The 15,685-nt window shown below is 53.2% G+C and overlaps 1 protein-coding gene across 3 annotated transcripts in view; it reads left to right on the forward strand.

The window, feature by feature from the left end:
* Nucleotides 1-3,190: 3,190 nt before the first annotated feature.
* Nucleotides 3,191-15,685, forward strand: part of AHRR (aryl hydrocarbon receptor repressor) — a 73,181-nt gene continuing 60,686 nt past the window's right edge. The window contains exons 1-2 of one of the 3 annotated variants that reach the window (XM_067730295.1): nucleotides 3,191-3,295; nucleotides 12,236-12,308. In XM_067730295.1, the coding sequence (XP_067586396.1) occupies nucleotides 12,247-12,308 (62 nt within the window). In that variant the 5' untranslated portion in view covers nucleotides 3,191-3,295; nucleotides 12,236-12,246. Of the gene's footprint in view, nucleotides 3,296-5,808; nucleotides 6,314-12,235; nucleotides 12,314-15,685 lie in introns of those variants that run through there. The other 2 variants (XM_067730294.1, XM_067730296.1) reach the window with 2 other exon arrangements.

Here is a 15,685-nt window from a genome sequence, read left to right on the forward strand (position 1 = left end):
GCAGGCCAGGCGGGCTCCCCAAGCTGACAGACCTTGTATGATGGCAGCCTTCCCAGGAGTGGGAAGCCCTGCTTGGCTGTGCACACAACGGGAGGGGCCCTCAAGGGACGGCCCACAGAGACAAGGGCAGCAGCGGCTCTTGACAAAATGCTCCAGATCTTTCTCTGGCTTGCAGGCGAAGTGAGGTGGGGGAGAGAAAGCACAGACCAGAACAAGGACTGCCCGAGCAACACAGCTGTCCCCCCGGGGAACCGTGCGGCCTGACACCTGCGCCCGGCACCTGCAGGGTGACAGCACACCCCTCGGCTGGTGTGTCTGGGGGGGACAGGCGGGCAGAGCCAGATGGCCATTAAGCTCGTGTAGCTGTCACATCACTGAGCTCCCAGGACGGCCACGTCTGAGACACAGCCGTGGAGACACAGCGTGGGCAGTTGAGGGCCAGGGGGCACCTTCGGTGTTGTCTCTTTTCCAAGCCCTCTTTCCTGCCAGGTGTCAGCCACCCTCCCACCCTGGGAGGACAAACGATCCAGGAAAGAGGAATTTGTCCCCAGCTGGTCGGAAGTTTGGGCGGAGTGGGAGGGCGCAGCAACACGGAGCCTACTTGCAGTTGGAGGTCCCGAGTGCAGAGAGGAGGGAGGTTCCGAGAAGGCCTCCCGAGCTGCAGCCCCAAAGGGGAAACACTGCGGTGCGGGGGTGGGTCAGGGTGGTCACGGTGGAGAAGAAAATAGGGGACGCCCAGGCGTACTCTGCAAACTGTTGTGTGTGTCTGCAGGATCTGTGTGAACAGGAAGTTCAGGGGGAAGTCGTGTCCAGCTGACCTCGTGGGAATGCTGCCTGGGGGGCCTGGAGTCACCCGCGTTCTGGTGGGAACAACACCCAAGGTCTCCCACAAAGGGGGCTCACCGTGAATTCCTGGGACTTCACAGGCAAGGGTCATCCTTTTCGTGTCCAGTCCCAGTGACTGCCCCCAGGTCTACGGAGACTACAGGCTTTGGGGACAGGCACAGCCAAGGTGGGTTGGAGGGAAGGAGGGGGTGTGGACACGGGTTTCTCCTGCACCTCAGGCTGTGCGGCCTCACCTGCCGTTGTCCTGCCCCCGGAAGTGGCAGCAAGAAGCAAAGAGGCGTCTCGCTCAGGCTGGTTCCCGATGGGGCTGGGTGGGTGGAGGTGACTGATGCCTAGGCAACAGGCTAGAACGGGTCCTCTGAGACACGTGGGCTCTGTCTTCCCATGCAGGGGACGCAGGCTCTGACTACAAAGCTTCAGATCCTCGGGGCACCCACCCAGGTGTCTCTGCCCAAATTCCTGGGTCTGAGGGTTCCCCTACAGGCCTGGACTTGACAGGGTGGACCCACCTTACCTCTGCCACTCCAAGATATGCCTTCCCAACGTCATACACATGCTTACTTATTTTTTTTAGCAAAAAGAAAGAAAAAAAAACCCGACAAAATGGTACAAAAGCACGCCATGCTTCTTGCAAAATGGTCAGGAATGGTGGACATTTTTAAAAAGTAAAAAATTAAAGTTCGCCTATAACCTGAGTTATTCACCCCGATTTTTTTCTGTGCATAATGCACTTTACAAAAATTGGATCAAGGTGCAACTGCTGATTTTAACTACTTAAAAGATACAGCAATACAGATGCATGTTGTTCCAGATCAAAAAATAATACAGGATCATTCACTCAGCTGACACTTTTGAGCGCCTGTTCTGCAGTAGAAGCCCTGCTCTTCCTTGGATAGAGGTGAACAGAACAGACCTGGTGAGTGTACCTGTTAGACACAGGAGCAAAGAAACACCTGCTGTAACTTCAGGCAGGAATATGCCCTACAAAAGGCAGAACAGGGGGAGAGGGACAGCGGTGGCCTTTGACTGAGGTGGATATCCTCTCTGAGAACACAGGATCAGAGAGTTAGCCCTGCGAGTATCTGGAAAAGAGCTTTCTCAGAGTGGGAGCAAGTGCAAAGGTCCTGAGGCACACACGCTGGTCTGTGAGGCTGGGGAAGGTAGCTGGGGCTTGGGTGGGGGCGGGATTTTGCTCAGAGCCGGGCAGGTGCCAGGAATGACTCCCTTGGCTGCGACTGACTGTGGGGTGCGAGCGAGCGCTGGAGACCCCACAGGGCTGGCTGCGGTGGCGGTGGTCGGTGGGGCTTGGGTGGGGACATGGTTGGTGCTGAGGGGCTGCCTGGGGAACGCAAAGGGACTGGACATGAGGGGGCAATACAAGCCCCCACACCACCCGCGCCGGGGCAAGGATGGTGGCAGCAGTCGGGCGAGGTTTCCGGGGGGGCCCCTCAGACCTTGGGGCAGAAAGCCCAGGATGTGAGGCCAGGCTCACGGTGTGTCCCGGGGCGCTCCGGGACCAGACACACAGTCCGGGCCCAGTGAGGGAAGGGGAGCTTTCGAAGTCTGGACGTGTCCTCCAGGACGGAGGAGGGGAGGGGCCAGATGGTCCGCGTGGAGGAGGGGGAAGGAGCCGCCGGAGGGGTGGGAAGGGCCCCGCTGGCGGCCTGGCTCCTTCGAATCAGAAATGTCGGGATGAGACTTCCACGAGCTGCCCTGCGGCTCCAGGAAGGTGCAGGGTTAAAAGTATTACATTAATACTTTAAAACTGTAAAACCCTTTGATTTTAGCAACAACCTAATTGGAGCAGGCGGAGCAGGACCTGCTACGCTCACGTTACACATTCGGATCCGGGCGCCGGGACCCAGCCGCTAGGGCAGTCTGGGCCCCGCACCTCCGCCCCGCCGGCAGGTGCGCGCTCGGCCTCCGCGGGCGCAGGTGGAAGGGGGCGCGCGACTGCGGGCGAGTAACAGAGGGTCTGGGGCTCCCGCGGGGAGCACGGGGGCCTCGAGGGGCACAGGCACCCTGGAGCCGACAGACCCTTGGGTAGACCACGAGGACACGAGAGGCGCAGAGCGCGACCCCACCGTGGCGCACACAGATCCGGAGGACCACGGGGACGGGGGGGCGCAGGGCGGGACACCACCGTGGTGCACAGAGATCCCGGGGACCACGGGGACGCGAGGGGCGCAGGGCAGGACCCCACCGTGGTGCACACAGACCCGGGGACCATTGGCCGGCCGGAGATGCGCGCGCGCGCCCCCTGCCGCCTCCCGGGCTCGGTCGTCTCCGGGGCGGGGCGGCTCGCGTGCCGGGGTGGGGCTGTCCTTCCGCGGCCACAGCCTCCGCCTGGTCCCCGAGATGCGAGCGCCGGCAGCCGCGCAGCCACAGCTCCCTGTCCCCGCGGACACCTCCCGCGGGCGCGCTTGAACCTCCGCGCCCCGCCGGTCGGGTAAGTGCGCTGGACGTGCTCCGCAGGTCCAACTCCGCGAGGGAGACCCTAGCGCAGGGCCATCTTCCCAAGGCTCCCGCACCCTCGGCCCCCCCATCCCCCTCTCCCCTCCAACCCCACTCACCCCATCCTCACGTCGCCAGGCCCTGGGGTCCAACGGGCAGCTTCTCACCTAAAACTAAAAACAGCGCTTTTGAGGAAAGCCAGTCCGCTTTCACTGCTTGCGGTCCCTCAGTTTCCCGGCCCGGGAGCGCCCGACCCCCGCTCCCCCAGCTGGGGGAGCTGGGCTAACTGCCCTTTGCTCTGGGCACAGCTTCCTTCGGAACTGTTTTGGGCAGATGCTGGGGAGCGGGGGGGACTTTGAATTGGACTCCTGAGCCCTCCCCAGGGCAGCTGGTGAGGGGAGGCCCCCAGCCAGGAGGTCCCGGAGCTGGGGGTGCACAGCTCAGCCCCCTCCTTCGGGGCCAGGAGCGCCAGCCTTGGTTCACACACTCTGGAAGGGCGGAAGGCGCGTGTTCCAGGAATTCACTGGGTTTCAGTTAGTGGCACCAAGAAAGTTTTTTTCCCTAAAGTCTTATTTTGAGAGGTGGAAAATCCCAGATTGTGGACACTTTGTGAGAGGCACAGGCCCTCAACACTTCAGGGACCCGGTGTTGCTGCTGTGACTCCCCCCCCTCGGGGAGGGGGCTGCCCACAGGGCAGGTGACTAGCCAGGGTCAGAGGTCAGAGGCCTTGGGCAGTTTGCCCTTGGGCTCCTCGTCTGCTTCCTGGTTGGTCTGCCAGCCCCCCTTGGAAGCATCCAGTGGGTCTCCAGCTGTGGCCGCCCTGTGACTCACGCGGGGCCTCTGTGTGACCAGCCACAGGCTCCGGTCCTCGAGGGGCCGGGCGCAGAGGGGCTGCGCGAGTGTGTGCCCTGGGCATCTGCCCCCTTGCTCTGGGCACTCAACAGTGGTGAACGGGACTTCTCCCGGCCTGGTCAGCAGCCCAGCCCACCCAGGACACTCTCCAGGGGCCTCTGGCAGAGGCGGGCTTCTGACCGGCTGGCCTCCACCCAGCGTCCGCCATCAGGGCCTAGAGCCTGGCTTCTGTCAGCCTCCTGGGCCCACGCCCAATCCCAGTGGAGGCCTCAGGACCCGCTCGTGGGCAGCTGAGCAGCCGGTGGGCAGTGTGGCCCTGACGGGGGCTGTGCCACCTCCAGCAGCCGTGGCTGCAGGCTCCCTGTTTACGGATGATGACTTCCAGGTGGATACCGGGCAGTCTGGACCCCGACCGCGTGCGTTGTTTCCCTCTCAGTTCAGTCCCAGGGCGGTGCGGCCCTGTGGACGGGGCACACATGCTGGGCGGGAGCTGAGGGCACCGCCACGTGGCATGGGACGATCTTTTATGTTTGTTTTATGCTTATGTGTATTTCTGAAATGGTCAGCCATTATTTTTACCATAAAAGGTTCTTATAAAAGTTCAGATTTCTCTGAGAAACACAGTCAGCTCAGAGCTTCTGGGGGGCTGGCCCTCGTGCTGTCTCAGTGGCACATTTCTGTGGGGAGTTTGGTCCAGTCCAATGAGGGCTTCATCTTTTTGAGGAAAGTGCACGGTATTTAGTAAAATGGAGCCGATATTTAGGATTCCTAGGGCAGGAATTGGCAGGAACTGGACCCCAAGCCACGGCTCTTCCAGGGGACAGCGGCTGGCCCCCTTGATTTCTCCCCCACCCCCGAAGGGGTACCTGGAGGGTGTTTATCTGCCCTGGTGCTTTTTGCCATAGGCCGTGTTTTTAGGCCCCTTCCACCAGGGAGGACGGGCCTTGTGGGCCAGCTGGCAGGCCACGTGCGCGGCTGGGGAGGGCCCGCACCCAGGAGCCTGGACCCCGTCTCGGCTCCTGCTGTGGGGAGGGGGTCTTGGCTGGAGGAAAGTGAGGGGCCAGCTCTGCCCCGCAAAGTGCCTCCGACCCCTGCTCGTCTTCCCTGTCGCCTCCAGCCCGCACCACCCCTGCTCTGAGCTCGGACTCACTCAGGGAACGGTGGTGCTGGGATGGGCCTCCTGGGGCTGGGGCAGGTCAGCCAGCCTCCTCACCTTTGATCTTGAGGGGCGTCCGGCCCCTCTCGTGTGTGGGGAAGCATCCCTGACCGGTTTCCCCCCAGGCTGGGGCCAGGCCTGGGTCCGGCTCCGGCCTCTCCTGCAGCTCAGATGGGATGACCTTGCCCGCCGGGGTCCAGCTTCCCAGAGAAGCGCAGGCCTGGTGGCCGTGGCTCAGGCAGAGACTAGAAGGCTGGACCCTTCCGAAGCATCCGTCCGCCCATTCCTGCTCCAGCCTGCGGCCACCGGGGCCCTATCCGCGCCCACCCACCCCAGCCCATCTCTCCAGAGCTCTCCTGTCTCCTCTGCCGCGTCATCCGCCGCAGCTTAAAAACCAGCATTTGACCCCCAAGGCCCCGCAGCTGCCACCCATCCCTGCCTCTGCTCTCACAATGCCCCACAGGCGCTCCTAGTCCCGCTGCACGGTTCTCTCCTGCCACTCCAGACATTTAATTTATATTTATATACAAATTTGTGTTGTTTTTAGTGAGGTGAAATTCACACTGCATAAAATTAACCATATAAAAATTTAAGGTTCAGTGGTATTTATTGAGTATATTGCCAAAGTTGTGCAACTACCACCTCTAAGTCCAAAACATTTTCTTCATCCCGAACGGAAACTCTATACCCTTTAAGCAGTCACTCCCCATTCCTTTTTCCTCCAGCCCCTGGCAACCGTTCACCTACTTTCTGTCTCTGTGGGTTTGCCTGTTCTGGACATTCCATACAGATGCAATCAATATGTGTCCTTCTGTGTCTGCCTTCGTTTTCACATAGCATGGTGTTTTCAAGCTTCACGTGTGTTGTAGGGGCATCAGGGCTTCGTTCCTTCTTATGGCTGAGTAATAGTCCCCTGTATGGATGGACCACATTTTGTTTATCCATTCGTCAGTCGATGGGCATTTAGGTTGCTTCTGCTTTTTGGCTCTTGTGAGTAAAGATGCTGTGAGTATTTGTGTGCCAGATTGTGTTTGAACATATGTTTTCAGTTCTCTCGGGCATATACGTAGGAGTGGAATTGCTGGGTCGTGTAGTGACCCTATGTTTAACTTTTTGAGGAAAGACTAAACTGTTTTCTACAGGAGCTGTGCCATTTTTCGTCCCCACCAGCACGGCACAAGGGTCCCAGTTTCTCCACAATCTCACCAACCCTTGATATTTTCCTTTTTTTTTCTTTTTTTAAAAAAATATTATGGCCATTGTCGTGGGTATGAAGTGGTATCTCCTTGTGGGTTTGATTTACATTTCCTTAGTGACTAATGATGTTGAGCATCTTTTCATGTGCTTGTTAACCATTTGTATGTTTTTTGGGGGAGAAAGGTCTATTCAAGTCCTTTGCTCGTTTTTAATTAGGTTGTTTGTCTTTTTGTTGTTGAGTTTTATGTAGTTCTTTATGTAGTTTTATGTAGTTCTTTATGTAGAGTTTTATGTCGTTCTTTCTTTATGTAGTTTTATGTCGTTCTTTATGTCGTTCTTTATGTAGTTTTATGTCGTTCTTTATGTAGTTTTATGTCGTTCTTTATGTAGAGTTTTATGTAGAGTTCTTTATGTAGTTTGTATACCAGACCTTTATCAGATATATGATTTGCAAATATTTTCTCCCATCCGTGAGTTGTCTCTTCACTTTCTTGATAGTGTCCTTTGAAGCCCAAGTTTTCAATTTTGATGGGGTTCAATTTATCTCGTTTTTCTTTTCTTCCTGTGCTTTTGGTGACGTATCTAAGAATCCATTGGCAAATGTAAGGTCATGAAGATAGAGCCCTATGTTTTCTTGTAGCTCCTACACTTAGGTCTTTAACTAACTTTGGTTAATTTTTGTAAAGGGTGTGAGGTAGGGGTCCAGCTTCACTCTTTGGTATTGGATGTCCATTTGTGCCAGCACCTTTTGGTGAAGAGACTGTTCTTTCCCCATTGAATGGCTTTGTTGAAAATCAGTTGACCACATTATGTTTATTCTTGTGCCACATTTCTCTTTTTTCAATGCTTTTTTAAAAATTTTATTTATTTAGTTTTGGCTGCGTTGGGTCTTCATTGCTGCATGTGGGCTTTCTCTAGTTGCAGTGGGCGGGGACTACTCTTCATTGCGGTGCGTGGGCTTCTCATTGGGGTGGCTTCTCTCATTGCAGAGCATGGGCTCTAGGTGCATGGGCTTCAGTAGTTGTGGCACGTGGGCTCAGTAGCTGTGCCTCATGGGCCCTAGAGCACAGGCTCAGTGGCTGTGGCACACGGGCTTAGTTGCTCTGCAGCACGTGGGATCTTCCCAGACCAGGGCTCTAACCTGTGTCCCCTGCCTTGGCAGGGGGATTCTTAACTACTGCGCCACCAGGGAAGCCCTCAATGCTTTTTAAAAACCTTTTTATTATGAAAATTTTCAAATCTTTTACAAAAGTGGAGAGAATTTTATAATGAGTCCAATTTATTCATCGAGTATCATAGATGGTCAGCTGTCAATATTGGCTGATTCAGTGTCATGTAAACCCCACCCTGCTCTGCACATCACACAGAAACAAATCGCTGATGTGTCATCCTTTCACAGGTGTTAGCATGTATCTCTAAAACGTGTGAACTTTAAAAATCAGCTTTTTATGTGTTTTACTTAATTTTTTGTTTGAATTGAGAGACTTTAATTCATATAAAGAAGTATTAACAACAGCAGGAGAGCTCAGAAGGGTACTCAGGGCTGCGGGGGTGCCGAGAGGGCTTGCCTGTATGTAGGGGTTCAGGCTCTGGGCTGGCGGAGATGTTTCGCTGGGCTTCCCAGCCTCCGTAAGAGGTGGGCAGGAACAAGAAGACACGGGGGACGCACGGGACCCAGAAGCCCCTCACTCTGCGCTCGCTACAGAGGAGAAAAGCTCGAAGGGTCCAGCCCATCCGTGCAGAGCAAGCCCGACGGGAACCAATACACCGCTTCCCAGTGGCGTGCCACCACCTCCCATTCCTGGCCTTCGTGCTGTGGTTGCCAAACCTTGACATCTGCATAGGTTATAAACCCCACAACACATTGTTGTCATTGTTGTTGAAACAGTCAATTATTTTTTAGAGATAGTTAGATAGTAGGAAGGAGCCTTGCATTCTTACCCATGCAGTTACCACTTCCTGTGCTTTCTGTTCCATTTTGTGGATCCCCGTTACCATCTGGTATCATTTTCCTTTGGCCTGAAGACACTCTTTCACATTTCTTATAGTGTGGGTCAGCTGGCAATGAATTCTTTCAGCTTGTTATGTCTGAAAAAGTCTTCATTTAGCCTTAATTTTTGAAAGATATTTTCACAGGGTTTAGAATTCTTGTTTCAGGTTTTCTCTTGCAGTGCTTTAAAGATGCTGCTCCGCTGTCCCCTCGGGTACACGTTCCTCAGGAGACATCTGCTGCCATACTTATCTCTGTTTCTTTGTACCCAATGCTATTTTCTCTGGTGGCGTTTAAGATTATTCTATTTATCTCTGGTTATGAGTCATTTGATTATGATGTGCCTGGTGTAGTTTTCTTCCTGTTTCTTGTGCTTGGGGTTCATTGACGTCTTGAATCTGTAGGTTTATAGTTTTCATTGTTTGGACAAATTTCTGCTATTATTACTTAAATGTTTTCTGTCACCTCTATTACTCTCCTGTTCTTTAGGGCCCCAGTTACACATATTCAACCTATTGAAATACCTAAATATTTAATTTTTATTTTGGTGCTGTTGTAAACGGTATGGTTCTTAAAAAATGTGTATTCCAGTTGTTCATGGCTAGTGTGTAGAAACACAATTGACTTTTTTATATTGTCCGTTTTCCCTGTGACCTTGCTGGACTCAATTATTATAAGTTATAAAAGATTTGTCTTAGCCAAATTTTGGAATTTTCTGTATGTACCATCCTGTTGTCTGTGAACATTAAGGGGAATGGTGATAGAGGACACCTTTGTCTTATTCATGATCTCTGGGGATGTATACAGTCTTTCACTGTTAGGTGTGATGTCAGCTGTAGGTTTTTTTGGTAGATGTCCTTTATCAGGTTAATTAAGTTCCTTTCTATTCCTAGTTTGATGAGAGGTTTTTTTTATTATTATGCATGGATTTGGATTTTTGTCAAATGCACTTTATGTATGTTGAGGTGACCGTATATTTTTTCTTTTATTTATTAATAAAGTGAATTATACTGGTCAATTTCTGGATGCGAATCAGGCTTGAATTCCTTGAGCAAACCCCATTTGTGATGTTTTGTGCTCTTTATATATTGTTGGATCCCGTTTGCTAACATCTAATTAAAGATTTTTGTGCCTATGTTCATGAGGGATTTTTGACCATCGTTTTCTCAAAATGTCTTTGGTTTTGGTATCAGGGTAACGCTGAACTTGTAAGTGAGTTGGCAATTTTTAATTTAATTTTTGGTTTTCTGCAAACAATTGGTATTATTTCTTCCTTAAATCGGTAGAATTTACCAGTGAATCCATCTGGGCCTTTGCTTTTGTTTGTTGTTGTTGGAATAAATACAGGGCTAAACAGGTTATCTGTTTTTTCTTGAGTGAGCTTGGTAGTGTATGTCACTCAAGAAATTGGTCCATTTCAACTAAATTGTTTGTTTCATCTAAATTTGTGGAGATATTATTTTAGTCTGCCTGGGCTGCCGTAACAAAATACCACAGACTGGGTGGCTTAACCAACACCTAAAAACAATGAAAATCTACTTCTCACAGTTCTGGAGGCTGGGAAGCCCAAGATCAAGGTGCCCACTGATTGGTTTCTGATGAGAGTGTGCTCTTCTTGGCTTGCACACGGTGAAGACAGAGCTCTCCTCTCTCTTCTGCTTCTTATAAGGGCAACACTTCTATCAGATCAGGGTTCCACCTATATGACCTCATTTCACCTTAATCACCTCCTTAAAGATCCATCTGCAATACAGTCAAATGGGGGATTAGGGCTTGAACATATGAATTTGGTGGGCACACAGCTAAGTTCATGGCGGTGTTCTCTTATTTTCCTTCTAATGTCTGTGGGGTCTGTAGTGATGTCCCTTCTTTTATTCATGATACTAGTAATTCATATCTTCTCTATTTCTTGATCAGTCTGGCAAGAAGTTTATCAATTTTGTTGATCTTTTCAGAGAACCAACTCTTGGTTTCGTTGATTTTTCTGTATTTCCATTTTAAGTTTCATTGATTTTTCCTCTTTATTATTTCCACCTTTCTGCTTGATTTGGACTTGTTTTCTCTTCTTCTGATTACTTAAAGTGGAAGCTTGGATTACTTATTTGAAACGTTTAATTTTTTTCTAATATAAACATTTAATGTTATCAGTGTCTGTCAAAGTACTGCTCGTCTGTATCCCACAGAGTTTGATATGCTGTATGTTCATTTTCATTCAGTTCAAAATACGTCTAAATTTCTTTGAGACTTTCTCTTTGACCCATGGTTATTTAGAAATGGGTTGCTTACCAGATAGTTGGGAATTTTCCATATATCTTTCTAGTTTAATTCCATTATTGTTAGAGAACATACTTTGTATTTTTATTCTTTTAAGTTTGTTGAGGATTGTTCTAAGTTCAAGAATATGGTCTATCTTGATGAATGTTCCATGTACGAAGAACGTGTATTCTGCTGCTGTTGGCTGGAGTAGTCTCTATATTTCAGTTAGTCTACATCTGTTGTTTGGATATTCTCTTTCCTTTGTGATTTTCTGTTTGTTTGCTCTATTGATTACTCAGAGAGGAATGTTGAAGTTACTAATGAATTATCTTTTCAGTTTTTGCTTCCTGTATTTCAAAGCTGTGGTGATGCATTCTCATTTAGCATTGCTACGTCTTCTTGGGAAACTGGCGCCTTTATTCTTTTATAACATCCCGCTTTGCCCCTGGTAATATTCCTTTGTCTGAAGTCTGCTCTGTCTGGTACTCACACAGCTACTCCAGCTGTACTTTTGATTAGTGTATCTTTTATGATCCATTTACTTTACCTATTTATGTCAGTAGTCAAAGTGTGTTTCTTAGACTTAAAGTGGATCCAGGACATGTTTCCAGTATTTTCGCTGCACTTTCTGGACAGGGTGGAAGTCGTGTGTTTGACTCTGCTTCCTCTTCCAGGTAGTACACACTTGAGGCCAGGGGAGGGCTCCTAACCTCCTCTCTGGGTCAGCTGGCCCAGAGCCTGGTGTGGAGGGGTCACCGGTCTGCAGGATGTTTGTGACGGCTCAGACATCCTCACTGCACGGGAAAATCAAGATTCTGATGCACTCCCTGAGGTGATGGGCGAGCTGACCAGCCTCAGGGCACAGACACCGACTGCAGTGTCCACACTGCTGGTGGAGGCCAGCAGGCATGGCCAGCTGGGCTCAGTGCGGCCGTGAGTTAGTGGCCGAAGTGGAAGCCCAGCACTGTGGAGTGGAGAGAGATTTTAGTAGAAGAGAGGAAGCCTGTGTGCCTAGAAATACAGGCCGTAGGGGAGGAGTGGGAGGGGCAGCGTGGCCGCAGGCGGCACTGGGATAGCCTGCCTGCCCGCACCCTGACCCAGCGCACGGTCCTCGGTGCCCACTGCGGAGTGCTCCTGTTTTCTGACGCCTCAGGGTGTTTACCTGCCGGAAGCTTTCCCGGCACAGGGCTGTCTCACGAGTGTGGTGACAGGACTGCGTCCTCTGGCTAGGCTGGCGGCCGCAAGGCGGCCCATCGAAGGGGAGACGTCATGAGCCGGCTTCAACCTTGGGCTGAGGAGGGGACGGTTCACCCCCGCACCCCACCCCCGTGCCGGACATGCCCTCGGGCATCTCGCTCAGCCAGCGCTGGGGGAGGACAGCGCGCCGGGCCTCCGCTGCTGCTCTCGCCGCCTCGGTGGTTTGGGGGGTATGGGGGCACTGGGGTCTCTTCAGTGTGACCAACTTGATGCCCCTTTTTCCTTAGGGCCCAAGACGATGATTCCGCCGGGGGAGTGCCTGTATGCCGGGAGGAAAAGAAGGAAGCCCGTTCAGAAACAGTAAAGTATCTGTCTTCTGGTTTTGCTGACTGCTACCGATGGAGGGGAGGCTTTTGTGTGTTCATTGAAAAAAGTGCATTTTAGAAACAAAGTGAGTGAGGCGAGGTTTCGGTCAAGCCTTACTGAGGGTGCGGGGACCCGCAGGACCAGCGGGGGCCGGGCAGGGGACACTCTTGGTGCTCGGGAGCGCAGGTGGGACCCTGGGCCGCCTTCCCAGCCCCGATTGGACGCTGAGGTCTGGCCCAGGGCGCCCCTCCCCCGCCCTGGTAAGACCCGTCCTCGTCCTTGGCTGCGTGCACCACAGTGCCTCTGGGCTTCACCCCAAGCGAAAGGAGGCTGGGGCTCGGCCTGGGGCGTCCGGGAGGCGGAGTGGGGTGGGGGCAGGGAACCCCAGGCACGGCCCCGGGACACAGCACCACGCTCACATCCCCCACCTGCCCGTGGCTGGCCAGTGGGGCTCGGGGCCATGAAGCGGGTGGCCTGCAGTCATGGAACTGGTCTGCAGAGAGTGGCTCCTAGAGCCCAGGGCTGCGTCCGTCCTGGGACAGGTCCTGCGGTGTGTCCACTGTGGCTGGGGCTGTGTGTGTGTGTGTGTGTGTGTGTGAGCCTCTGTGTGTGTGTAATACAGATGTGTGAATGTGTGATGTAGCTTTATGTGGGTAACACAGCCCTGTCGGGGTGTGGGGGTGTGTGTGTGTGCACCTGCAGTAGTGTCTATGTGGGGATCTGGGTTTCTGGGACCCAGGCCACCCTCCGGGCCCCCAGGGGCTGCAGGACCCCATGAGAGGTCGACAGGAATGCGGGCACCTCCAGTCCCAAGGATGGGTGTCAAAGGCTGGTGAGGCTGGACTTTGGAAACTGGTTGTCACCTGAGTCACTTGTGTGGCCACTGTGGGCCTTGGGATGGAGCCAGGGTGCTGGGGGAAGTGTTCAGCCTGGTCTGCAGGTGAGAGGGGGCAGGTGTGGGGGGCAGAGCTATGCACTAGAAGGAGGTGATGCGGGGGGCCTATGTCCTGAGCTCATTTGTTCTGGTGAGAACATTTGTCACCTTAAATAAGGAAAGAAGTACCTGGAGAGGCAGCTGTGTACACTGGGATCTGGGGGGCTGTGCACACCGGGATCTGGGGGGCTGTGTACACCAGGATCTGGGGGGCTGTGTGCACCGGGATCTGGGGGGCTGGGAGCAGTAACGCACAAATCAGCAAGCACGGTGTGCAGCACAGGAGCTCCTTGCCTCTGTGCACAAGGGGCCACGGCCGTGCACCTTCGACATTGCTCCTCATGGATTCCTTGTTCAGCTGTGCGGGGCGTGCCTTGATGTGTCGTCACCAGCCCTCCGCCAGCGTCCGTTCCGACTGGCTTACAGGCGCCGCTGTGCTGAGAGCCTTCGTGCCTGGCGTTGGACTCGTGCTCGTCGTCGGAGAGGCACCGCCGTGGCTGTGTGCTGGCCGTTCCCTCGCGGGCCCGAGCAGGCTTGTTAACTGTTTACTGTGAAAGTGGTGGATTGCTCGGCTTTGACAAACCCTGCGCCCGCAGCCCCTGCCTGGCCCCTTCTGCGTCACCCTCACAGACGGGCTCAGTGATGCATACAGAGGCTCGCGCTGCCTGCCATGCTGTGAGCAGTGAGTTTCCTGTCCTTGACCGTGGAGGCTCACGCCTTCTGCCAGGATCTGTGGACAGCAGCAGGTAAATCAAGGCCAGACCCAACAGGCATATGCATTCTTGCAGGTGGGATTGCCCAGGCCAAGAGTGTGGCATTTGTGATTTCATAGGTGTCGCCAAACTGGCCAGCACTGGAGGCGTGCCCTGCCGGGCACACGGTGTGCCTCAGACTTTGGTGAATTTGCGTGTCCTTCTCATACGTGAGGCGTAGCAGCCACTGTATTTCTTTTTCTGTGAACTGTCTGTGTTGACAACTTTTGATAATTTTTCTATTGTATTGTTTATGGTTTTTTTTTTTTTTTTTTTTTTTTTTTTTTTGCGGTACGCGGGCCTCTCACTGTTGTGGCCTCTCCCGTTGCGGAGCACAGGCTCCAGACGCGCAGGCTCAGTGGCCATGGCTCACGGGCCCAGCCGCTCCGCGGCATGTGGGATCTTCCCGGGCCGGGGCACGAATCCGTGTCCCCTGCATCGGCAGGCGGACTGTCAACCACTGCGCCACCAGGGAAGCCCTGTTTATGTTTTTGCTTCTTGATTTGTAAGGGCTTGCTGTGCACTGGGGAGACTCATTCTTAAATGCATTTCACATACCTTTCCCCAGTTTTTATTTACTTGTGCTGTTCTTTGCAGCGCAGAAAGCATTTAATTTGTATGGAGTTGAATTTATTCATCTTTTACTTTGTGTCACAACTGGAAAGATCTCCCCTGCTTCAAGTTTATGAGAATTTTCCCAGGATTTCTTCTAAATTTCTTGGATTCCTTAATATATATATTTAAATTTTGAGCACTTGGAATTTTTCCTGGTGTAAGGTGTGGGGTCTGAATCTCTCTCTTTTCCCCTGTGGCCACTGGTTGTTCCTAATACTTCTATTCGATAATCAGTGTTTTCCTCACCGATTTGTAATGGCACTGGGCACTTAGACTTGTGATTTGAGGGGCAGCGAAAGACAGTGGAGTAACTTGAACGCACTCCCCTGGCTGTGCCTGCGGACCCTCGGGGGGACGTGGCCATGCTGGCTTGTCCGAGTGCCAGCGTCTGTGTATCGCAAAGGCCAGAGGAGCTGCCGGCGGTGTGCACATGTGCAGGTGCCCGGGCCCACGGCCCCTCCTGGGGTGTGAGCCCCACGGGCCAGCTGCAGTACTGCCCCCTCGCCTCGCCGAGGGCTGTGGACCGTGGTCTGGCCCCATCCTCCGTGGATAGCCCGTGAAAGCCGTGAGCCTGTGATGCCTGAACCGGGAGGTGGAACCTGCTAGAACCCCAGGGTAGAACCTGCCCCCTGCCAGGCCCTCAGGGCTGGACCTGCGCTGGAGGGAAGCAGGGCTGGGGCGTGACCGCAGCGGCGGGTCCCTGCACGGCGGATCGGCACCTTGAGCTCGGAGATGTGTGAGCAGCGGGGCTCCCCCCTCGTTTGCATGTTTGGTCTTGATTGGGCTGTGACTGAGCACGCAGAGCTGCGCGTCCTTACAGTGCACAGTCTGATTGGTTCTGAGATGTGTAATCACCCGAGAAACATTGCCGAAGCCAAGGTCAGACACTCCCGTCACGTCCGAAGGTTCCTTGTGCCCTGGTCACTCCTGCGGTAGCCTCGTCCCAGGCGACCTTGCCTGCGCCCTTGTCCGGTAGGCTGTTTGCATTTCCTGGAATTTTCTGTAAATGGGGTCCTACACCTTGTGGGCTTCTCTCCCTTGTCAAGATGATGTCGGTTCCTCTGTGGTTT

This window comes from Pseudorca crassidens, chromosome 3, assembly GCF_039906515.1.
Source record: "Pseudorca crassidens isolate mPseCra1 chromosome 3, mPseCra1.hap1, whole genome shotgun sequence".
In the NCBI taxonomy this organism is placed as follows: Eukaryota; Metazoa; Chordata; class Mammalia; order Artiodactyla; family Delphinidae; genus Pseudorca; species Pseudorca crassidens.